General features: G+C 31.8%; 1 protein-coding gene across 8 annotated transcripts; it reads right to left on the reverse strand.

Moving 5' to 3' along the window:
* Nucleotides 1-5,022: 5,022 nt before the first annotated feature.
* On the reverse strand, nucleotides 5,023-26,759 carry LOC148615870 (uncharacterized). Of its 8 annotated transcripts, none has more exons than XM_088581505.1 (11): nucleotides 26,643-26,759; nucleotides 24,612-25,291; nucleotides 24,160-24,315; nucleotides 22,943-23,010; nucleotides 22,080-22,287; nucleotides 21,503-21,660; nucleotides 19,100-19,187; nucleotides 17,798-18,185; nucleotides 16,011-16,155; nucleotides 15,198-15,233; nucleotides 5,023-11,519 (listed from the first exon to the last, which is right to left on the reverse strand). In XM_088581505.1, exons 2-11 carry the CDS (start codon nucleotides 25,270-25,272, stop codon nucleotides 11,277-11,279), a joined length of 2,151 nt encoding a protein of 716 aa, XP_088437631.1. In that variant the 5' UTR covers nucleotides 25,273-25,291; nucleotides 26,643-26,759; the 3' UTR covers nucleotides 5,023-11,276. The 8 variants fall into 8 exon arrangements, 7 of the variants coding, with proteins under 7 accessions (XP_088437631.1, XP_088437634.1, XP_088437633.1 ...); XM_088581513.1 differs by lacking the exon at nucleotides 15,198-15,233 and adding an exon at nucleotides 11,740-11,810 and having other exon boundaries at nucleotides 11,381-11,519; XR_015921880.1 differs by lacking the exon at nucleotides 15,198-15,233 and adding an exon at nucleotides 12,390-12,481 and having other exon boundaries at nucleotides 11,387-11,519.

Here is a 26,759-nt window from a genome sequence, read left to right on the forward strand (position 1 = left end):
TAGAAAATGACACCCCCAAAATAAAATAAAATAAAAAGATATAAATAAAATAAACTGACAGGAAAGTCCTTTCCAAGTTGGGGTGTGTCCTGACATAGGTTCTAGTTAACTAACTTATATCAAGTTTAAATTATCAATATTGCGAGGGTATATAATTTGTTTGATGCATTGTCCATACGCATGCGCTAACTAGGCATTTATAATTGTATCATACACATTGCTGTAATATTTTGATTTGTTTTTTTTTTTTGTATACGAAAATTTGATGTTTAAAAATTCAAATGTTATTATAATAACAAATGATTAAAAAAAAATCAATTTTTTGTATAACAATATCACACCATCATTTATTTAACGTTCAGTCGGGGAATATCTTGTTAGGATGGACTGTCCTGGCATTTCAATAGTGAATAAAGAATTTCAAGAGCGTAGTAGGCAACATCAACTTAAAAATAATGTCGAAAAGTCTGTTACCAAACATCATAATCGAAGAACTTACGATGGTAAAAAGTTCCGGGTAGTGGAGGGGACGTGACTAGGAAAGTCCACAATATCCAGTATTACGAATTAATAAATATAACAGACAAGGACATGGAGATACTGATACTATATTTGAGATATCAGTGTAAAACAACAAGATAACCTGTCTGACACATCCATGTCAAGGTCCACTGTCGATATGATTGTGCACTTCAGGACAGATGAATTAAATTAGCTCCTGATTTCTAAGGAAACACTTAAGTACAATTTTCAATAATGTAGGATATGATCACCTTCCGAGGCGTGGCTAGAAAGCTATAAATGCTATAAAAATATAGTAATTCAAAATTTGAGCATTTTTTTTTTCATTAAGCCATGGACATAAAAAAAATATGATTCCCACCATTACTTAACAATGTAGATTTTCAAATAAAAATAAAAAATAAAAAACTCCGGCTGCAGCTGAAATAATTATTCATTTTTGAATTTCTAACTCAAAATAAAATCCCAGCCCCCCCCCCCTTTCTAGAAAACGAGAAGAAAATGGTCTGTGCCTAAGAAGCACAGATTGAAAGTATGCCAAATAATTGTTCTCGCTGATAAGTATACCCACTGAAAAATGTTATTCCAAGGAATCATGCCATGACTTGCATTGATGGAAGACAATTTTTGGAACAGCACGAACAACGAAGACGTGTGTAGTGTGTGGTGGTAGAAATGAGTTTGTTGTGATAGTTTTCCCTTGTCCAATGATTCACTGTTGATGATGACACTTCGATGAGTGACTTTTTGACAATTAGTTGGAGCCTGTCTCTATCTACATATAGCAGATCTGTCACACAGGAGAATACCAGTGTCAATCACAACCGTCATCTCTGGCGACGCCCTGCTTTCATTGCAACATTGCTTAGTTAGAAGTAACTGGGGTTTCCCTATTAACTCTTTCTAACGAGTACAGGATGAAGGCTGTGGTGTTTGGTTTGGACTGAGTTTAGCAGTCTGTGATTGAAATCCAGGTGCATTCCTTTATCAATAAATTTCTATTTCCAAATAAAGGGTAATATTGAGAGAAAAGAGGTCATCCACCAATCTATTAAATTGGCAATGTAATTTCAATATATTTTTTTACAATAATAAACAATGTAAAAAAAATATTTCCTTTTCTTTCTTCATTTTGTCATGAATTTATCATTCTGTACCAACAACAATGCACGAAACCATATGTTATTTATTTTCCATGTGCCCATTTATTGCAATATCCGTTTCATGTTTGATCCATTCATTGAATATCAACACACACACACGCGCACTCGCGCGAATAGAGTTACTATTCAGGCAACTGGAATGCATTCAAACTGGGACTGTGCAGATTAAGGACTTCTCACCATACATTATAAACAAAATATTGAACAATCTATATCTACAGTGCTTAACACATTTTTAGAGAGCAATAGCCTTTTATAAACTACCTTCCATTACCTGACTGGAATCTGAATGTACTTGGCAACAGAAAGTTCAGCTTGAAAAGAACAGGACAATAACACAAATACTGCACGAATTAAATCTATTATTTATAAAGAACATTGTCCAGAGTCAACATTCAGCAAGGCCGTTAAACCCCTAACACCTCTGTCCATTCATTGATAAGTAGATAAAGTCATGAACTATTGACCAAATACTTCATCTCTTCGACCACTGTAAACAACACGGCGATTAAAACTCGGTCAATATTCAAAAACAAGATTGTCATATGTTTAAATGGATAAATAAATACATTGCAAAATGTGACAGAGTTCAAATAGCTCACTATTATTCACTGTAATTGTTGTTTGTTTGTCCAATTTTCGTGGCAACGAGTTATACGCATCTACTTACAGAATGAGCATGATCTAGATTCTATTATTACGCTAATCAATTTCTTATAGCGCCGTTGACATGTATAATATTAACCGTTTACTAACGTTCGTGATGGGTATACTTTGATGTCCATTCTTCATGGCTTCCAGCATTTATCCTTTACCTTGCTACATGTACTTATCATGAGATTGAACTTAAGGGGAAGCTAGTTTTTCGGTAACTAGGTGCAACACATCATACCATACGCAGTAAGAATTTGTTCTTTTTACTTATAATTTTCTACATTTCATTCAGAAAAAAACACATGGCACGCAATTTCGATTTACGATGATCGAAACAAGGGCTCCCAGGAGCCTGAATCGCTCAAATGGTTGGAGTTATTCTTTCAAGGGCAATAAATTTAAATAGGACTTGTCCAACAATTTTGACTCAATGAGACTTTGGTAGGACTTATCATAAGGATCATTTCAGCAATAGAAAAGTCCTTTCTACCTATTATAGTTTTCAAGATATTTGCTGAAAACTAAAATAAAGAAGATATATTTTCATCTGTTAAGGACAATAACTTTTACAAGAAGTCCCCTGACAACTTTGATCCCTGAACTTTTGAACTTAATAAGGATCATTTCAGCAATTGAAAGAGTTAGGCTAAACCCTACGGTTTTTGAGATTTTTGCGAAAAACTACTGTCTGACCCCTATGTTCTATTTTTAGAAACAGAAGTCATGTTTTTCAACGGATCAAAAATCCCCACGTCACTTCTATGAAGGATACCCAAAGGAACATTCATACCAAGTTTGGTTCAAATTGGTCAAGTAGTGTCGGAGGAGAAGATTTTTGAAAGAAATAAAAATAGCAAAAAAAAAGTCGAAAAAGGGCAACAACTCCATGGCCAAACAGATTAATCGGCCAGGTGAGCTAAAAAAATGCAATAAAAAAATCTGGACAGCGTTCGAAGAAAAATATCCCGGCGAAGGATGCAGGATCCCTGTGTATCGTCCCATAATGTGTAAGTTCAGTCGAAAAAAAACATCATGTAAGGATTCGACTGAATTGTTACTACTCGGGGTAAATTCTATATTCCTAAAACTGTCGCATTTGGGTGATGATAAATAAAAATCGAAATGAGCTTAAATTAATGAAAATAAACAATTAAGGGAAGAAAGAAATAATTTGCTGAAGTTGTGTCAAATGTGAGCGGCGGTCGGAGTAACAATGGTATACCATAATTACGTCCCATCCGGTCTATAAAGATAGAAAATCAATTGTGAATGAGAGGAACTAATGTAAATAAAAGTTATTTGACCTAGTAAAAGAATGAAAATACTATATATTTTATTTTACTCCAGCAGTGCTAGAGGTTGTCTGGCAAGCTATTTTCTGGCTTGCTGCCTTCCTGGGGTATGGAGGAAGAGAATTCCAACCTCACGCTGTACGAGTAATTTTATTTCACTAATTTAATTCAATTTAATTAGCTACGTCCTCGGGACTACGTCTAAATAAGTATTCAGATTTCGCTCAGATGCATGCTTCCCTGTGAATTGTGTGTTACACTTAGTACAAAGAGACAGTACCAGTAGCCAACATTAGGGAACTAGTCTATATGTAATGTCAGAGACAGTAGTCTGACTTCACTGTACCATTAATGGTAAACTGACTGTTCGGAATTATTATATGAAATGTGACGAAATGACAACGACCTGTGTTTAAATATACACCATCATTTTCAACTACCAATAAAAGCAGATACCTGCTAAATTTCTGTGTTATATGATGTTTTTTTTTCATTATCATTATTTATGACAAAACCCATGACAAAAGCCATATGGACCTTGATCGGATAATAGCTCATATGTTTTATACGACCTATCCATATAAGAGACACCTTGAAGAGCTATTATCACAAGATACATGTACAATAATGTCATCTTAAGATTGACCTGATTTAACATTAGACAAGTAAGTAGGTACATAAAATTTTTGTGGGATCAAATATCAAGAATAATTATCTCCACAAAGTAAATGTTAGGAAAAAGTTGTATAACACATGCAGCACAATCTAAACAGCATATCACAGACCTATGTTATCATCCTAGCTAAGCACCACTTTTAGCATTAATTCAATAACTAAAAAATTATGTGTTTGTTTTGTTAAATAAGATGTTTTAAGTGCACTACTATATTTTTGTTTGGTATTTTATGCTTTTTTGCTTATTTTTTTTTAGCATTCCCAAGGTTTGAAAATTTTGTGTAAATTCAGGCAAAACTATCAAATAGCTTGGAACCCACCCCCCACATTTCTGGAAAAAAAACTTTCCAAGATATTTTGTTTTGTGGTTTATCATGCATGTACAATACATATCTTACATAACTATACCTAGCTAGTATTTTTGTCCTTATAAATTTCATACATGTTCACCTTTTTACTCCCTTTACAATGACTTTAAATATCAAGTTACTTACATTGACCCATTACAATGGGATAAACACAGTCACCTTAATGTAAAAAAGAATTAACATAACCAGACTGAACATTTCTTTAAAAAATGACCCAAGGTTAACTATCCTTACTTGTAGGAAAGCCATGATTAGAAAACAATGGACAGAAGCTAGAACTTCCCAAAAATATATTTTATATGGATCTGACTGAAAACATACAGCTCAGGCATACAAGGAAATAAGTCATTCTAAAAATTTACATTTATTTATAGATTGTACTAAAATATAAAATACGAATTCACAGATCTTAACATAGAAAACATTGCACGAGTACTTAATTTAACATGCATGACTCAAAATAGTATAGGATTTCCTGAACATTACTTGTACTTCCTGTGAACGACACTATCAAGATAGACAACTCTGATACAACTGATTATTTTTGGATTGTAAAATGTGTATAATAAGTTTAATTATGGTTGTAAAAAAAGAATAAACAAAAAAACATAACAGATAACATAAAATAAATAGATGAAAAATAGAAGAGCAAATAATGAGGTCAAAGGTTAATCATGAAATTTGTTTTGAAGTTAATTCAGCTTAGAAAAAAGACTAAACCAGGAAAATTTTAACCTAAATAATAGTTACAGTAAGAAAAACTTTGGTAAAACACCTGACAAACCTAATTTGAGTTATTTGGGTAACACAAAAGTACCATTCACTTCATTAGGATATGAACCTTAAAATATACTGTTTGAGTATTTATCAAAAGTGATGACACAAATACTGTTGTAGTTAGAATTTCTATGAACCTTAAAATGTGCATAATTTATTGTTAACAAGTTTAATTACCAGAGAAGTTAGGAAAAATCTTTTCAAGGTCACTTATGTAATAGAAAAGAAACAGGTGTTATACAACACTTCACCAACTAAATTAATTCACTTATATGTGGTACATTATTTTTCAATGATTTCATGGTCATTAAATTCAATACCAATCTAAAACCATTGAACATATCTTATTTAACATGAGTATTAGAAAGTATTTTATCAATAGACCAAGTTTTGTGTTAACACTATATGATCTTGGAAATATCACATTTATTTTATATAAATATTATGACAGTACACCTTAATTCAAATAAATCATTACCTGTAGACATTAAATTCATTAGTTTTTAATTCAAATCTACACAGAAATAATTTTTATTTGTATAATGGGAGATAACTAGGCATAGTGACTTTGCTTCAGGTATCAGTCTTGTATTACATATTCCCGAGTGGGTGTATGTCAAAACATGGAGGCTAAAAAATATAGTCTGCTTCCTTTTTGCCTTTACCTGTTTTTGTTTCTTGGCAAATGGCTATCATTTTTCATCAAAAGTACAGGGTAAATATCAAGCTATGACACAATAAATTTGTTTTTGAGGAAAAACAGTATTTTCATGAAAAATACTGCTTCAGAAAAGGGGTCTATTTTATGAGTTCAAAATAAAAGTGAAAGTAGAAAAAGTCTATTTTTAGTCTGACCTGTCCTGGTGTATCAAAGTTCGTGCCTTTTTTTCTAAAATGGACCTAAAAATTATTTATCAAATGAATGCTCCTTCACCCTCCTAGTATTTAAGTAACTTAGTTTATACCATCTTTTTACTTCAAATCTATTTTTTCTGTATAAAATTTGGACAGTTCTCACCAAGGAAGAAAAGGACAACAAGCCTTAATGGTAATAATGCATTTAAATAAATGAGTACATTTAGAGTCCAAGGGACTGAACTACATCTATTGATTTAAATGATTCTATATGGATTTCTATGTAACATGCTTATGTATGAAAAATATTTGGCTGGTAACCATTTTCAATTCATTAGTGACGTTTAGTAAAAAGAATGAACATAAATGAAAGAAATGATGATTATTTTGAACTGCTTACATCAAATTTAGAGTAACTGCAACTGATTTTGAAAATGGTGTATTTATGCACGCACATATCAAAGAAAGTATATACCCTCATACAAATGTAATAAAAGCTGGTAAAGCATCAAAATGGACAGTATATTAAACACACTACTCTGTACATTACAGCATATCTATATACCCAATACAAGTAAGCTTTAATAATTCATTCCTATATAACTTCATTACCTTAACATTGTACAATCATCTCTAAGAGGTATTTGTTTAGCTAAAAATGTACCATAAAGTAGAACAGACATGATTTAACAAAGCCAACATTATGTGGCAACTGACAAAATCAGAAGTAAACATATAGTATATGGTAAAAAAGAAACAGTACAGTAAAATCTAGATGTCAAAAAATCAGAATTCCTTTATAAAGCAGAAGAAATCATGTCTGGTAGATGGTGGTTACGTTATAATGAAACCTGCCTATACCATACCCATATTGGACTGCAGATTTTGTTTACTTCAGACAGATTCTGGTTTTTCCAGGTTAAAAATACCTTTACTCTGATGTGAAGGGACTTAAAAAACTGGTTTAGAATGACAGGTTTTCAGTATATTGAGGACTAGTTTACACAGATTTTAATGTATCTCATGAAACAATACAAGTATACAAGACAATAACTTAACTGTTTATATCCATTACTACTAAAGGAGTTCATGGTTTCACTATTCCATTTCATACTATAAACATTATGATTTTTTGCAGTGTGCTAATTTTTGCTATTTTTGTGGTTGAAAATACATGTATGGTGCAAACAAGGAACTTTCTGATACTAATAAAAACACATCTATTCCAAAACAGCAAATCATAGTACATGGGATTATGTATTTAATATAACACAGAATCAGCAAAAAACAGTGACCACAAAAATTAAAAATGTTTACAGTATAAAATGCTTACAATCTATATCATGCAGTGAGTGAACAGAACAATTGCCAGGTATAATTTCAATTAGATTATACTGCTTACTACGTATAAATATTATAATTAATATTGCATGGTTCTTAAAAAGACCTGTACTTCTCTAAAATGAAGGATGTCACTTATAAGATTTCATACACCCAATGCACAGCATGAAATATAAATGTAAATTAATATGCACATAAAAAGATATGAGACTACCACCTCAAAGATACTAACATCACCATTATCTTTCCTACTTCAGAGTTAATATGACATTCTGCATAGATTTAATGGATTATGATAACCAAAACTTTAGATAAAAAAGGGGGGTATAGCATGTGAATTTCTCAATATGTAGTTCTCCAATCTTGCACTACCCTTAAACAATATGTTCAGACATGGAACATTTTCAGTTTTCACAGAACTGCAGCAGCGTTCCACAATGGTGCTTGTCCAGCATTAAGTATAAACAGTAACAAATAATGTATAAAAAATATCCACATTTAACAAATATATATAACTATTTTGTTTTATAAATAATAAATAACAGAACACCTAACAATCACAACCCAAACTGGATTCACAACCATTAACACCACAATCTATATAATTGCACTAAAACTGCAGCCACAATTCCCCTCTCAGCATAACACCAATTGGTTAAATCCAGATACACAATAATAGTTACTTTAATTTTGATACTGACAATATCATGTGGAAAATCTCAATGTGCACATGAGCGTGAGTGGAGATTTTTCACGATATTGTCAGTATCAAAATTGAAAGGAACTATTGTTCTGTTAATCGGTAATCTAATTATTTCTAGATGAATCAATAGGATGTTGTTGTTTTTAATATAACTAAATCACAAAATGTGCATTTAACATGCCAATACGCCAATCAATCTCTGGTTTAAGGCAGTAATAATGGTAACCAAATTTTGAAAAAAAAAAATGAATATCTTGCATGCATTATTATCAATTTATGGGCAGACATACAATTTCAAAATTTCTTGACAAGAAAAATATGCAAATTTAAAACTAAATATGTGCTTTAAATAAAACCCCAAAATCATGCCAATAACAACCACAGTAATAAACCAAAATGAATTATGTAATCATATGCCCAATGCCTTTGGTCAAATTGGAAACAAAGAAACATATTCTGCAAAATTAGCTGAATTAAAATACTACAACAATCTATGGTACTTACCAGATGCATACACTCCAGGCAGAATTTATACTGATATAAAAGCAAATATTTGCTGTGAATAAATAAGACAATTTTTAGTACTGGTAAACTACATCTAATCAAAGTTCCCAAATAACTAGATTTTTTTGTTACAAAAAGATAGAGCATGCCCCATCTCAATAATGCTTGTTTCATGGTTTCACTAAATGAAGGTTTAAGTATACATTAAATGACAGTTTAGAATATTCTTAAAACTGATTAACTTTTCAGATTTTCAAGTTTTTACAGGCCTACCTAATCAAAACATTTTTAAAACTTATAACAATGGTTAAGCAGGCAATTGTTATAGGAGAACAACCTGGAAATTAACAGAAGCTAAAAGATTAATTACTAGTACATCCACTCAAAGACAAAAACTACAGAATTAAAAGACTATTCGTGTTCAGATCTTCCAATTTTTGAAAACTATGGCTGATAAAAATAAGCTCAAATTGAAAGGACAGTATATATATAAAATTCTTCACTGGGGACAGCTTGATACAAACTCAAGAGGTTGAACCCTGAATTGTTGGGACAAGTAAAGACAAACCATTCAAGCTTGAAAAAGCTCTGAAATTAATTGCAATTAAAATTTCACCAGAATCTAAGTGGTCCCCTTTTAGTCCTTATTCCTTCACAAGCACAACCCCAAAATCAATCCTAGCCTTCCATTGGAGAGTATGGCACCTTGTGGTACAATTTATAAGAGATCCATTAACTTTTACTCAAGTTACTATCTGTAAATTAGGAAAATGCTTGTATCTGGCCCCTCATTCCTTAACAGTTCAAGTCACAACCCAAAAATTAATCCCAGCGATACATTTGTGGTATGGCACATTGTAATACACTTTCAGAGAGACCCATTCACTTGTACTCAACGTATTGTCCTGACATCATGAAAATACTCTTTCCTGACCCCCAAAATCAATATAAGCCTTTCTTTTGTGGTATATCACCTTGTGGAACAATTTCAAATAGATCCATTTATATTTGCCAGGACAACAGGAACATGCTTTTTCTGGACTCTTTAAGGCCCCTCATTCAACAGTTCACAGCCCCAAAATCAATACAAGCCTTCCTTTGGTTTTTGGCACCTTACAGTAGACTATTAAAGCAATCCATTCACTTATAGTCTCAAGTTAATGTCCAGATTTTAGGATATCAGGAAAATACTTGTGTTTGGCCCCTAATTCCAGAACAGTTCATGTCATAACCCCCAAAATCAATCCTAGCCTTCTTTTTATATTATGACACCTTTTGGAACAGTTTAAAGAGATCAATAAATTTATAAATTTTTACTCAAGATATTGTCCGGACAAGATAAAAATGCTTGTATCTGGCCCCTCATTCAGTCACAGCAGGATATATACACTTGTACTAAAGTTATTGTCTGGATATGAAATGTCTATGAAGGAAGACAACAGCATAGTACCATAATATGACTGGAATTTTTTTTGCAGTCATATAATTGAAGTTTTCAGCAAATATCTTATTTTTTCATAAGACATTTATCTACTCTGTATTTTAAACCAGATTTAATCCTTATTGAATAAACCTGGTAAAATTAAAGCTGTTATCACCATACATTGGGGTAAACCCATGCCACAGCTAACCCTAATTCGGGGTCGAGTTGATGCATAGACAATCTGGATTAGTTGATAAAGGAAAAATCCTTACATGGGATAGCTCCAAATACAAGTGTGAACATAGTGAGTTAACCTGGGTCCAAAAAAAGCCAAACAGGGTACTAGTAACAAATAATAAGCTTCTAAAACCTGTTTTTGAACATGACAAGGTTTATAGCTTACATTGGCAACTTTTTGATATGACAGCTACCTAACAGATATCTAACTGGCAAATAATTCTTCCCCAAAAAATTAAATATGGATTTTTTATTTATACTTTACAAAGATTGTACAAAAAATTATTACTAGGGATAATACATTTATGAAGCACTGTAATTATTTATAAACCTTCTCAATATCAAACTAAAGAGACTTGCAATTGTTATCAATGGAAACAAAGTTATCAAAAATATGTGGTTTAATTTTTTAGTAATTTTTAAAGTATTAAAATTGTTAGACCTTTAAAATGACCAGAACAAGGGTTTAATTACCAGACTTTCAAAGTAGTCTTTAACCTTAAAATACAAAGTCTCAAGAAAGAAAAGCTTCAAAACAAAAATTAAGTATGAAAAAAAAAATCGTACTCTTTTCCTTTAACTCAACATATTGACTGACTATAAATATTGTGAATTTGTCACTACCAACAGACATACAAAAAATAAGCAACTCAAAAAACAATATAAGCTCATATCTTAACAGTTGTCTCCCTTAAAAAATCTCTTGGTGTACAATTAAAAGCACTAAATTCTGAGCAGTGATCATCTATATCAGGAAGATAATCATTTCTTTTTTCCGAAGCTGAAGAACCCCTTGGATTCTTTGGGGTTCTTGGTGTCATCAAGCTGTTTTCCTTTCTGGGGGATTTCATGTGGTATTTGTCTCTTAAAACTCTCTTGTCTCCCCATCTGGGGCTTTTGGGGAGGTGGAGGTGGGTATCGTCCAAACTGGATGTTTTTGGAATGTAACTGCTCGCTGAGTGGTCGGGGATGGGGCTGGGATCTTGGTCGAACAATGACTCTTGGCTACAACAAAAACAAGTTTGGAACTGTATATGCAATATCAAATATTTCATTTTATTCAAAATGAATAGAACTAAGGTTGATAGAGAAAAGGCAGTATAAAAAAGGAAAAAGTAAAATGGAACAAGAAAACAAATCTCTTTACATCTTTATAACCAATCATTTTTTTCTTTACATATTATAATTTGAGTTGACTATTTTTCATCCAGAGTTATTGATATACCATTCAAGACTCTTCTTAATACTGTTTTCTTCCAGTCTTCAAAAGCTCGCAGGGCATAAAGCTGAGACACTCTGGATCCAGAAGATAGCAAGATTGAAAGAAAGAAGAAGCTAGAGTAAGAGAAAAGAGCTAAAAAGGCAGAAGAAAGTAAAATAAGGAAAATGTCAAGACACAAGAATGCAATTGTGTTTGGACAGGATGCTCCTTTATTATAGTGTCAAAGTGAAAAAAAATAAGGGCTTAAAGAAGGGGAAAATTGCTGAACGAATTCCAATATTTAAACCCTATGGTTAGAGTGGAAAGACTTCTGCAAGTGACATTACCTCTGCAGCATTTAATAACAATATCTATTTAAGCATACAATGCTAGATTCCTGTCATGTGTACCAAGTACATGTACCTGTAATACTACATATCCCACAACAATTATATCATCATCAAACACTGAGAAATCTTAAAGCCTAGTTCTGTATGCAACTAAAACTAGATAATATTCCCAAAGTAAAGAAACAATAGCTACTACATCTAAACAAAAAGTATAACAGATTTATCATTTAATTTATTTCCTATAAAACCATAATTTTTTTATCCTTGAATATACAGCTAAGAATTCAAAGCTATCTATTTTGCATAATCAAAAAACATTCTTACAATAAAATTTTCTTCACAGGAAATTCAACTTTTGATTGATTTATCTCCCTCTTTCAGATGACATCAAGGACTGGTCATAAAATTTCTAACATCTTAAAATTAAATATTAGCAGTCAAAAACCATTCTACCGTGTTAGTTTTCCCATTTTAACATACAAAGACTGTTTAACCAATATTAATTAAAATGTACATATCAAACCTTTATTAAGTATAAAAAATAAATATCTAGATTACTGGTAACAAATCATATTAAAACTAGTTTTAGAAAAAAATAAAACCTCCTGATTCTATAAAAAAAATCCACCTGTGATACAACATGGTAAAGAGTATATATAATTATAAGGCATATTACTGGCAAGGGGAGCCTGTGGCTCTCAAGAGGCTGAATCACTCACCTGATAAAAAAGAGATTTCTTACAAAATACATTTTTGAATCAAGCTTTAAAAGCAAATTGATGTGAACTCTGTCGCAAAGTAAGCCACCTGAGCCTTCCCAACAAAGAATAGAGAACATTGCTTTCAATAAAACTTTTAAGATTCATTTTTTGTGTGTCTGTAGTTTAAGAGGAGTTGATCTTCATAATTGTACAATAAGAATCCAAAATTACTTCCAACTACCAAGTTGTTTAATCAAGTATAAATATAGATGGACAGGGAATCTACCCATATTGTAAACCATTCCTGCCAAGTTTGGATTAAATTAGTCAAGTGGCTTCAAAAAATGTTAGTAAAATGTAAAACAACTACAGGACAACAGATGGCAAGGGCAGATAAGTGATAGCATGCAGTCACTAACCAGTCTGATCCAGGAGAGCTAAACACCCAAACTACATTGTAGGTTGAAATGTAATGCCAACAGAAAATAAAAATTATCATATACATTGGCAAAACATTTACATCACAGGTGCACATAAACTGGACCAAGCATATTTAATTCATTGTATATCTACAGTAAATATAGTAGTTACTAATATCAATACTAACTATCCTCATCCATGTCTAACAATTTATAATTCCATTTAATCAACATTTAAACTATTACTTTGCAAATAATGTATTATTGTATTACTCTACATTATCACTGTTTTTATCCTTCCAATGACATCTTAAAAAAATGTTCTTCTCACTAGCAAAATAACTGTTCTATTAACCTGGTTGGCCACTTTGACCTATCTCTCTAAAACAATCTTATGAAATTCTTATAAATAGGATTTCCAAATCAACAGAATCTTTCAATTCAAAATTACTAACGAACTTTTACTGTGTGCCATGTTTGGGGAATAACCTAGAACAGTTTTGCTTTTCAGTTTTTGCCTTCTTAATATTTGTTCAACTCTTTTTAGTAATGTGTAAATAAAACCTGATTGCATCATTTGGTTACAATGAAAGTTACCTCTAAACAAAGGTCAGGAAAGGGGACAAAGACATTGACTTCTAACTGGTGAAAAAGGTTATCAGAGTACAAACAAGATTGCCATGTGACGCCATAAGTCCCTGCCACAGCAAAAGTATGAAACCCAATAGCAATGCATATCATTGAAATTTCTTAGTAATGTTGAGGTATAACACTTACTTACATGTATATATAAAATTGACACATTTATAACAAAACTAGGAATTATCTCTATGATCAAAGAGGCTATATGCCAACAAAGGTCACAAAATCCTTCCAGTAGTTTCAGGAGTTGTATGCACTAAGTTCCACTCTACAGTACAATACAAGACAATAAAAATCGTATAACTCTCATTGAAGTTGTTGAAACAAAATGACAATGCAGTATGATTAAAAAAATATTGTGTCTAACAATCCCACAAAATTTTAACAAAAATCCATCTAGTAGTTTCAGAGGACTATCATCCACAGAATGTCACAATAGTGTTCAATGCTGGAAAAAGATCCAAGTTTCATATCTCCAATATAATTTGTTGAATTGAAATGGCTAAGCTGTATGGTCAATAACTGGTATGTACGACAACAAACAGTACTACAAAATTTGAAAAAATCTTTTCAGCCAATGCAGAGAATTTGCACCCACAAGACAAGTGAAGTATTGACGGACTGACGAACACTCTATGCCAACGCTTTGTGATGGGGAACTAAAAAGCTATGACCTGGATGCCTCTTGAAGTAATTTAAATGTTTTCAGAATCACCCAAGTGACAGACTAAAGGGGTGTTGATGGCATAGACCAAAACTCTATTTGGACCATTCATTGCTCATATCTGTTAACAGTTCATGTAGGAGATTCTCCCCCATGGACAGTCTCATGTAAGAGATTCTCCCCCATGGACACAGTCTCATATAGGAGATTCTCCCCCATGGACACAGTCTCATGTGGGAGATTTTTTTACATATAAGCAAATTTTGATGTAAAAATTAAATTTTTTAGAATTTTTCAGAGAAAGATAATATAGTAATTTTAACCAACCACAAACCTTACATTTTTATGTGATAGATTCTAAACATTTCATTAATTTTGTGGGAGTTTTCCTCCTAATGATAACAGGTGTGACTTCTTTTAAAATTGATAACTTCAAAATTATGTAAAACATGACATTCATTGCTATGTCTAATTTAAGGGCACCTGTGCATTCAAATGAAGTGGACATTGTATACTTAGTAGCAGTCCACCAAATTAAGTGCTCACTGTATGTCCAAAAAAAACTTGATGCATTTACACACCCAATGTTTTTGGTGCCATGAAATAAAACACTAAAGCATGCCTACTACTAAGTCTACTGAATAATGAACTAGTGGTTATATTGTGACACAAAAGTGCTAAAAGGGGAGGTAACAGTTTTGTTTACCTGGACAAGAACAAGACGTCTACGCCTTGGGGCCAGCTAAAAAACAACAATACTAAGTTTTTACTGATCTGATCTATTAATTAGTATGAATTTAATAAAAGTTTAAAATTTATGATCAATTTACAGTGCAGCAATGATGAGTTAAAACTACTATTAAATTATTTTATAGACTAGAATCTCTGTACATGAGGTAAATATAAAGTTAGTACTGAAGTATTACAATTGGTTTCTAGGACCTTGTATTTTCATTAGGTCTGTATAATGTTGGTATAAACATCACATGCAACATTTATTTCCGCAGAAAAGTTTTTTTTTTAAGTTTATAATAAAATTAATGTCAAAATGGAAAATTCTAGCTTAGATTTGACCTCTAAAATAATGAATAGGTATTTTTTCATGATGAGAAATTGTTTTGCAGGCATTTTTTGTATCAAAAAGCAATTGAAATTGTTACAACACAGACATTAATGGTCACATGAAAGTCCATAGGCAAAAAAGATGATTTCTTTAACTTGTCTTTCATATAAGAATTTTTTCAATGTGTTCTATTATATTAAGGCAGTTACTTGCAGGGGACTATATTACCCATATACTGAGATTTTTTATAAAATAAGTAAATAATTTTTGTATTTCACTGAATCAACTAATATTTATTCTTCTTTGTTCACATGTACAATTATGTTCATAACTATTGCTGGGCATAAATGAATAATACTTTCAAATATGGGAATATATATATATATATACAGTTTGTTAAAAATATCTACTGGACTGTATAGATATGTTAGTACTGACACCAAATCTACAATTTACCTGCATATTATCATCATCTGAATCAGACTCCTCCTCTGAACTAGAGGTTTCTGATTCAGAATGGGTGGGAAGTTTAGTTGCTACAATGTAGCGTGATCTCACAAACTGGTACGTTCCAACTTTTACTGGTCCTACATCTTCCTTTCTGAAAATAGTCCAAAAGCCTCTTCCTACCCAAGACTACTTGTATTTTCAATACCATTTAAAATAACATGTTTTTTTTAATTTTTTTTTTATTTCTATATTTTTTTGTAAAATTTCACCTGTTGACAAATCACCTCAATACTCCAGGTTAACTATAAAGGTCATTTCAAATTCCATTTTTTAACAGATACCATCATAGTAATTTAACAAAAAGGTTTTTTACCAGGGAACTTTGATAACTCTGAAAATTTTAGCATTTTCATCTTTTGGTTCCTGATTCCAATAGTTTTCAGTTGGTTTTATATTAATTCGAGAGGGTATGACTTTCCGTTTTTTAAACACTTTAAGAACTGAAGAATGTATACTGTCTTTTCTACTGATTTCACAAGGGGAAACTTTTTGCCTCACAAACGTTTTTCTTTTCTCTATTCTTTGCCTTTTTGATAAATTCAAAAAAGACAAAGAAGTTTTTGTTCTTGTATATCCAGCTTTTTTTCTCCTACTTAATAACGTAGGTAAATTAATTCTTCTTTGAAAAAATCTTCTGATAATTTGAATGATTGATTCGCTGTAAAAACACAAAATAAAGACATCTATATTACTATTCATGCCTAGCAGTTTGATTTAGGTTTATGACATGCTCATGGTAGGATATATCTAATACACTCATAATAACAGTCTAATGCAATATTCTAACTAAACAAAATAATATACAAAAAAACTAGCATTGATTATATGTAGGTAAGGCAAACTGTAGTGGTATACTACATGTAGGAAAACTGAAGTGGTATACTACATGTATCAAGAAAATATAGGAGAAGCCAGACCCTAGTGATGTGTGTTATTTAAGTGCTTTGTCCCATGATTGCATTATTGATAGATGTGTGTGTGTGTATAGTGATTTTAGTGAATTAATGGAGTTACAAATTAATCATGATAATAAGATGGAAAATTAGTACTTTATCTTCACATACAGCTGACCAAAAAATAAATTAAAATGTCTCGAAATCAATTTTCTATCTAAATCAAACTAACAAATTACCACATGAAAATATTCAGTTGGAGACAAAGCCCTAAAATTTATATAATTACTCAGATGTTAAAAACAGTGCATGATACACCTGTCCCTTTTCAGCTCAACTTTACATAAAATGAATATTTTGAAGTTTAAAACTACGAAGAAATGTAAAATCAGAAATTTATAGAAATTCATTACAATAATAGAAATACACAATTTACCAAAGTTTCATGAATATTGCAGACTTTTTGAATTTTTGCCCAAAAGTGAAAGAATTTCCTTCTACTTAATGTCTTAAGTCTTAAAGGTCGAAAATGTAAAATTGAAAGTTTATTAAAAAAAAAAACAATACAAAAACAAAACAAAAACAAAAACAAAAGCAAGCTTACATCAACAGAAATTAACAATTAATTGAAGTTTCTTGGAGTTTGTGGAAATTGCTGAATGCATTTTTGAGCTATTGTTTGAACTGTGAACTGCTGACAGATAAACTACAGTATACCATAACATGTCACATCCGTGAAGATTGGTGTATAAAATGTATGGTAAGTCTTGATCATGTTTCAAAATTTAGCATCCTGTCCAAACAATGTATGAACATCCAGAATAAAGGCCTATAAAATACCTGGATATCTGTGTAGATGGTTTCTGTGGTGAAGATTCTGGCGATGAAGTAGAAGGTAAGTTACTGTCTGGACTTAGTGGGAAACTAGCTCTTTGTCCTGCTCTTAGTTTCGATGGTGTCTCATCCCTCGGGGAAGACTTGGCCGTGGTTCTCTGTCCTGCTTTCTGTCTCATCGGCACTTCTTCTCTAGGAGATGATTTTGTAGGTGTGGGCCACTGTCCAGGCTTTTGCTTCGATGGTACTTCCTCACTAGGGGTTGACTTGGTTGGTGCAGGCCCTGTTGTGGGACCAGGACAAGTAGGTGGTGGGGCAGGAGCCTTTTTTGTTTTTCCAAACCTTGATTTCTGAGATGGATTCAGGCCAGTTCCACTGGTAGCCAATGGTTCATCTTTAATTAAAAAAAAAAAAAAAAAACCAAATCAAGTTTTAAAATCATTAAACAATGTAAATAAAAGAATATTATATACCAATTAACAATTTTCTTCATAAAAATTCTAAATATTCAATTATCTAAAACAATTACGATCCATTCAATATTTTCAAATTTAATAGTTTTTGTTGCCTCACTAAGCTCAATTGGCCAATCCCATCTTTGTCACAATCCCTACAGAATAGGAATTTAAACAAACAACATCTCTAAAAACAAAACAAAATTGTAGCACTACATGCTTTATTATTGTAAGTATACATAGACTTTATACTCAAAGGTATAGTGGACATTTAAATATAAACATATAAAACACTTGTGTCAGAACAACTTAAAAATGTGAAGGTGTGCTGCAAATTAGTGAATAACAGAGTTGTTAAAAGCATTAAATATAATTTGATGGGTTTCACACTGTAAAATACCATAATATTTTACTTGGAAATCTGCTATCTGTGTAATAAAAATATGTATCAAACAATTCATATATTATATAGATCTTTTTACATTTATTTAAAATTGCCAGATACTTTCTTTTCCACATCATTTCTAGTAGTAAAGTAAACTGTAAAATATCTGACTAACATCTTTTATTTAGAAAGAACTATTAAACAAATAGCTATGAAATCTATATGCTGATTGTTCTAAATTAGTTGGTCAAAAAAGTCACTCTTCATCATTTTTTGGGAACATGAAGATTGAGTATTATGCCCTTGACTGTAAAAAAACTTTATGAGGACTGTTTATTAGTTTAAATCTTTTGTTTGTTTGTAAGCACAATATTAGCAAATGTTTTCCCGAGGAACTACTCAGTGAATTTCCCTCTTCTTTAGTACCATTTATAGAAACCTGACCAAGATGACCCTATTGTAACATACCCATTGTATCTCTACCCTTTGTTTTAGGATTAGGTTGATCATCTGATGAAAAACTTTTCTTGAATTTTGGCACTTTCTTCTTCGCATACTAAAATATAGAATAATAGAATAAGTCTGAGAAGGAGGATAAAAATATTTACAATTAAAAAAAAAATAGATAACACTGAGAGCAATACTCCCTAAAACTATGCCATTTGATAACAAGCAGTTTCTGACCTCCATATTAATTTGGATCAAAATCTTATATAGGAGGTGCACAATGGGAACATGAAATAAAGATTCTGTGAAAGTTTCATTCAATTCCATTGTCTTGAGATGATAACTGAATGACAATACAGTGGATTCCCCTTATTTGCATAGCCTATTTGCCAGTAAAAATTATGCAAATAACTGGGCTATTCTTATAACCAAAATTACGATTTTACCAGAAGTGTGAGTTCAGGTAAGACGACGATACTGTGGATCAACCAGGGATATCACTTTTCAACATTTCTGATTTGGTATTTAATTGATATAGACCTTCTCATTGTATTGTTCTTTTATCAATAAATATAATATATATTGTGTTTGTCTTGTTTATTGATCTTCTTTACGTTGTATGCATTTATAAGTAAAACCATGTGTTTCTCATCTATAAATAGTCAAGTAATTTTCTGACCTGTCTATTAAAGAAAATCCCATATTTCATATTTCCAGTTTCTTTAAAATTTCTGTCTGTGACAGTTTCTGGTCAAGAAATTTTACAACTTCATACTTGTGAACAAGTGTGAGATGGTTACGCTTTCGCTTAGACATTATACTGAATGAATGATGACTTTTAATTTTCGGCTGATATTTATGCCTAGTAACCTAAGCTCACTAAAAACTGTTCAGCTCATTAAAGAAAATTAAATTTACATTGATAATCATTCGTCGTCGGAAGAATTTAAAAAGGGACAAAAAATACTCCAAGCTGAACCCTAAGCCGCATTATAAGTGTTCACATCAGGTGATGTTTGGCATGTCGTCAGAAGTCATTGTTCACCTAGGTGCTTGTTTATTTTTATGTAATTAGAAATCATTTAAATTGTCTTTTATGTCCATTATGTTTTTAATCCATTATTAACACTTCCTGATTGATGATAATCTAGTTTTTACAACAATAAATATGATTGACATATTTATGACCTGAAGACTTAAAATAGAATTTTGGAAAACTTGTCTTTACCTGGATGAGTGTCAATACACAAACTGATAATGTAAATACAAAAACACTTCTTTCATTCATACTTTATTTAACAAAATAATTATGACTGGCCAAGACATGTTGACAAAAAAATAGCTGTATTAGCAAAAAGAAACATATTTTATTATTTACCTGATTAACTCATACTAATTTGTAAATAAAACACTGCCATTTCCGGTTCAAACAATCCGATTACAAGGTAACATTTTACTTATCACCGACAAAATTCTCTATGCAATAAACCGAAATGCTCCTGCAAGGCCTATGCAAATAAGCGATTTTTTTCCCTCATAGAATATCCCTGTGCAGGTCCGGGTGTTAAAAGAATAGGCCTGCAGCAGCGCTAAGGTTGTCATAAAAGGCGACTAAATAGTGCTCAGAACCCTAGCCGCGGGTTAGGGCGCTCTGCCCACAGAGCAACTGGGATGTGTGCCCCAGGTGGTGGAATGGGGTTCCCCTGGCTTGTTACATGCTGGGGTTGTCAGGCTATAATACGGAAAACCTGACTGCAAACCATAGTGGTGCACCGTGTTGGGAAAGATGCCACGTTCCTCGCACGTTTAAGAACCCTACTGTGGTATTCTCCTGGAGTATGAACCATAGGGCTCAGCCACAGGAGGCTAAATTGCCTGACCCTACCCACCTCTCCCTATTTCCAGTGGCAATCAAAATTTGTCGACCCCATTGTCCTTGTGTCCAATCCCTTTTTCATTTCATCATCATTTCATGTTCATTTTATCATCAATTTCATGTTCATCGTCTGAATATAGCTGAAATATTGCTGCTCGGACATTAAACCCCAACAAACAAACAAACAAAAAAAAACCTAATAGAATAATAGGAAATGGTTTTGTGCAGTTGAAAATTATGCTAATAACCGAAATATGCAATAAAGTGATATGCGATTAAGTGGAGTCGACTGTACAACAAACATTTTCCTGCACTTTGTCTTATCTGTTTCATGCATAATAGTCAAAGTTAGGGATATGTGAAATGTTTCAGTTTCTACAGCACAATAAAATCAATAGAAGAGGATAGTTGCTGCATAAGAGCAATACAATCAAGCGTCAACTAAACTACATAAAAGTATTTTGACAGTTGTGTTGTATTAGATGCTTTTCAACCTAAACATATTAATAATAGAGTTTACCACTGTTTTTACAGTGCATGATTCTCACCTCCTTTGCTCTTTTAAATTTACTATCTTTCATTGGTGGATCTTCACTATTGGTCTCCCGAGGCCCAAAGTGGGGATCTTTAGAATGGCAAAATAATGAATGGGTTCTAGCTTCTCCCCTATCTATCACTTTGCCACATAAGCTACATAATAGTTTTTCTGTAGTAAATAAAAAGAAAGTCTTCAGACAATAAAAATATCTTGTTATGAATAATGACAATAAAATTAATATGGTACATTTGAATACAAACCAAAATACATTGAAGTTGATGTAATCTATCTCAAAATAAGGTATCGCTAAATGTTGCTATAATATTACAAAATTAAATCATCATCTCCAAATTTATTGAGTGAGGTGACTTATAATGTTAACAGTGCCATGTACAACTACCAGTAGATAGAGTTAACAGATTACCATACTTATTTAGCTCATGATAAAACAAGATAATCACAGTTTTCTTAAATCTCTCAGGAATTATTCTTAGCATTTCAATATTTATCAGCTGTTTACATGTAAATACTTTGTAATTAAAGAAATTTGTACAAATATATGTAGAATTCCAGTTAAATGGTTTTACCTTCCATTCGAGAGGCATCATTGGATTTTTTTATTTTATATGCTCTCTTGGCACGTTTGACATACTCCTGGAATTTTTCATGGTCTCTTCGCCAGTCACCAGTTTTCTCCTGGAACATTTTCCTGTACCCATTCTTATCACCTTCACCATCACTGTCTATATTAATGTTCATTTTCCTTCGTTGACCACAAGCTGGTTCATGTAATTTCTAATAACAACAAAAATTAATGATTTTGATTACTAGTTCTATTTAAATCTCTATTCAAATTAGATTTTTTAAATATGAGATTGAACTTAATAATCATTTTAAGTAATTGGAAATCAAGTTATGTTCTTTTTCCTTTAAAATTAAAATACTATGCCTGTACTTCTAACTGTGGATTTCTTGGTTCAACAGTATTTTAAAATTGTCCAAGTCCTTTTTACACATTTTTCACTGTCCAAATAGTCAAAATATTATAAAAATTTCTTTCTGCTTGGGAGTTCTTTGTCTGATATGTCAGTCCTATGAGTTCTTCCATGACTGGAACTTATAGTAAAAGCACAAATGATAAAATGCAGCAATATTAGAATATCACAAAAAGAACACTGTTTTTTTATCATGCACTTCACAATGTTCATATCAAATATTTAATATGAGTTTTAATGTTTATAAATGGTCCTATTCAAAGTAGTTTATTCATTGAACTTTAAATATGAGATTTAATGTCTATAAATGGTCCTGTTCAAAGTAGTTTATTCATTGAACTTTGAATATGAGTTTTAATCTTTATAAATGGTCCTGTTCAAAGTAGTTTATTTATTGAACTTCTATTTTACAAAAGTTTCTTCCTTACTTCATTCATTCAGCATAAAATACTTACCAAATCTTCTAATCTTAATCTTTTACCACAAAAAGCACAAGTAAATCTCATATCGGTGTAGTCAAAATCTGTGAAAAAAAATGGGAGTCTTCAGAAGTATTCTCTTTTTTAGAAGTTAAATTAAACACATCTGTGTACATAATGTACATAGTGTATGGATACTGTTGTCATTACATATGGACAAACATGCAGATGCTTCAATTAGCAATAGGTTAAAGTCATTTTTGAATCATTAATCAATACATATTACACAAACATTAGATTTTTCTTTTTTTTTTATCAAAGCAGGGACCTCTTATACAAATGTAAATCCAGCACATCTTAATAACAGGTATAGTCTGACAAGGAACAACACTGAACATTGAACATGCATAATCAGAATTAAGGTAGATCATACCAATTACACTGAGCATTCATTTCTGTCATCTTACAAAATCATACAGACATATATATCTTCAATGAACTAATAATGTTTAAAATGATGAAAAAACAGTAAGTTTAAATTATTTCAAAAGAATTTTGACATATGCCAAAATTACAAAAATTGTATAAAGCCTCTTTTAAGGGGAAATATTTGGATGAAAAATGTTCTACAAAATTGTAATGGAAGTTCCAGTTTCTTTTAATATCATAAGAAGAAAAGTTAGATGACCCCCAATTTTCTGTTGAAATATAAAAGAATGTTAGTTAAGTGTTCTTTATATAAATTTAGAAGAAACTCAGTTTTTTTGATAGTTTGCGAAATATTGAAATTCCCCACAGAACCCAAAGCTCAATTGTCTTGAAATCAAGTGTGGTGACCTACGTTTTTTTACATTCAAATTCTTAAGTAAATTCTTCTTGTTCATTCAAAATAATCTTCCAGAAAAAAAAATTGGAAAATTTAACTACTAGAAATATTAGTATGAACTACCTTAAATATGCAGTAAACGATATAAACCTGATTTGAAATGGCAGAAATCTGCTTAATATGGAATGAAGGAAGAACATAGTAGGACACTCACTCAAACTCTAGCCAGTCCTGTCTGCAATTTTTTAACATATTTACTATATGGCTTTACCGATTTTTGCTAAAATTAGCCCTGTAATAAGCTTTTTTTATATGACAAATGGTATTAAAAAAAAGTATCCTAAACATTAAGCTGAGCTTATTGAAATCCGGCTGAGCAGCATCCTATTAATTCTACCACTACACAATAAATTCTATCAAGGTTTACCATCATCGTCTGAGTCTTCCGATTCAGATGATTCCAACTCTGACCTTGGAGTAAATAAATAATCGTCATCTAGCCCTCCTTTGTACCCATGTTCACCTGCTACATTCTTCTTGTGATTTTTATTGTTCATTTTAAAACGCCCATTATGATTTACACCTAGAAAGAAGGAGAAATATTGTAATTATTTCAACTTAACCAACATGAACTACATGTTTCATATGTTTGTTCATACAGTAACTACATAATATTGCTAGAACCATTAAATATTTTACATTTCTGTACATTTATTTGTACTAATATACACAGTACAGTTAAACCTTAATAGCTTGAACTCCAAGTATTATCATTTTTGTGGAAATTTCAAACTATGCTGCACTGCTGAAAATGTGCAATATTTATTTCTATTTACATTTGTCATTTTAAATTATCCTTTTCAAAATTGTACCACATACCAGGGCCATCAAAGAACTTTGAAAATGGATCGGCATCACCAAAGAAGGCAGAAAATCCCTGGTCACCATCCAAAGTAAACGACATTGAAAAGTCCATGTCATCCATGAAAGACCGGAAGGCAAAAGAGAATGAAGATTTATCCCCATTATCATGGAAATTTACATCATCCTCCTCATGCCAGTGGTTATTCCATTTTGGTTTCTCTTGGGGTCTCTTCTTACCTGCAGGTCTAGATTTTTTATTAGAATTATTAAAATGTTCTTTTTCCTGATAACCTTTTGAGTATCGGTACTTAGAATAAGGTCCAGTAAAAGGTTCATCATCAAACTTAAAATTTGGAGGAGGTTCTGACCGACGCCTGTCATAATATTCCTCTTTGGCACGATAATTGTTTTGAAATGTTTTCCCACCTTGAGTTTTAAACTCTGTTCTTACAAAACCTTCTCTTGGTCTGTTTATTTCACGTTCATAAATTTCTCTCCTGTCTCTGTTCTTTAACACTTCATATGCAGCACCAATTTCCTTGAATTTTTCCTCAGCACCAAATTCCTTATTTTTATCAGGATGATATTTCTTTGCCAATGTTCGATATGCCTTCTTAACATCATCATCTGTCACACCAGGTTTTAGACCAAGGACGGAAAAGTGATTCTTAGTCATGTTTTTGGTATAGCTAACCCTGTAACCAAAAAAAAAAGATACACATGTAGTCTTGTGTTTAAGCAAAGTGTCTGTCTGTTAAATACATATGTAACATTTAGATTCTGCACTTCCAATCCATTTGTTTCATAAATCAAGTTTAAAAAAATACTCAATACTGACAACAGTAAAAAGTAAGAAAAGTTAATTTAATTTTAGAATAATGACCAGTTGAAGAAAGGGAGTACACTGTAGTTCATTCATTCATTCATAACTCCAGAGTGAGGAAAATGTTGATCATTTGATGAAATTCCAGTACAGTGTTACAGCAGATGATACTGTTGTAAGCAACTCACAACTTGCACATTAACGCTTTCATTTCATCCATGACTAGGGATAGAATAGATCAAATAGAGATTGTGAGGTTAATGCTAAATTTAATGTTTTTACACATTTTTTTTTAAAAAGATTTATGCAGAAATTAAAGGCTATGCGTGAAAATGCATGCAATATAAATGGGAAGCAGAGAGCAAAAAAGATCATTCTGCTTTGCAAATTGATGGCTGTTCTGTTTATAGGATAACCAATAAATTTTCAATTTTGAAGTATCAATACCCTGTTACATATAATTGTATAATGTCTCCTATTTGGGGTAAGTATGAATGGTCTGATTCAAAGTTACAGCAACTCTAAAAGTGACCAGTCATTTTGAATTACATGCAGGTAACCAATTTTACGGAATATAATATATTTTCAACAAAATGAAGTTTAAGTTGGTAATGGCAATTTACTGGTTAATTTAATATTTTCGTTTCGCAAATTAAAATCTGTAATTTTAGTCACCAGATGTACCCATTCAAAATGCTGAAAACCACATGTGAAGTTCATTTAAACTGCTTTTACAAAGGATTGCTAAATTTTCTCATCAGGTATATGTAGGTCATTTGTTTTTCTTCAGTTTAGTCCCCTTCTCCCATGTTTGGATAGAAAACTGTATAAAATGTTTTAAATGATAAATAATTTACTATAATTCTTCAAAATTTCAAAGAATATCAGAACCAGCAGTTTCAACATGGTGTTCAGAAAAGCCTAGAGATAGGGGTATGGAGGAATGGAACTCCAATCGTAGGAATATGTTCTGCTGGTAACATCACTAATATTTGGAATTTTTTTCAGACTCCCACTGATGAAAATGGTAAACGGACAGAAAGTCACAATGTTGGTAGTACAAAAGTCAAAAAGTCATAAATCATAATTTGATTTTGAACATCCAAAACGTCACAGAAAAAAAAGTCACATTGACCATTGTTCAATTAGTTACAGAAATCAGATATAATAAAAAGTTGGAGTTAAAGTTTAGTTCTATGGTACGTTTTTCGTTTGCCCATTACCTTCAGAAGGACACCAATGAGAGTATATTAAGAAATATTCGATCTTTGTATCCGTTAAATTTCATTCATTTCATGATTCGCCATGTTTATCGTGACAACAATAGGGTGAAGGTCACC

This window comes from Perna viridis, chromosome 5, assembly GCF_037379345.1.
Source record: "Perna viridis isolate PV_CMFRI_1.1 ecotype Kerala chromosome 5, ASM3737934v1, whole genome shotgun sequence".
Lineage (NCBI taxonomy): Eukaryota > Metazoa > Mollusca > Bivalvia > Mytilida > Mytilidae > Perna > Perna viridis.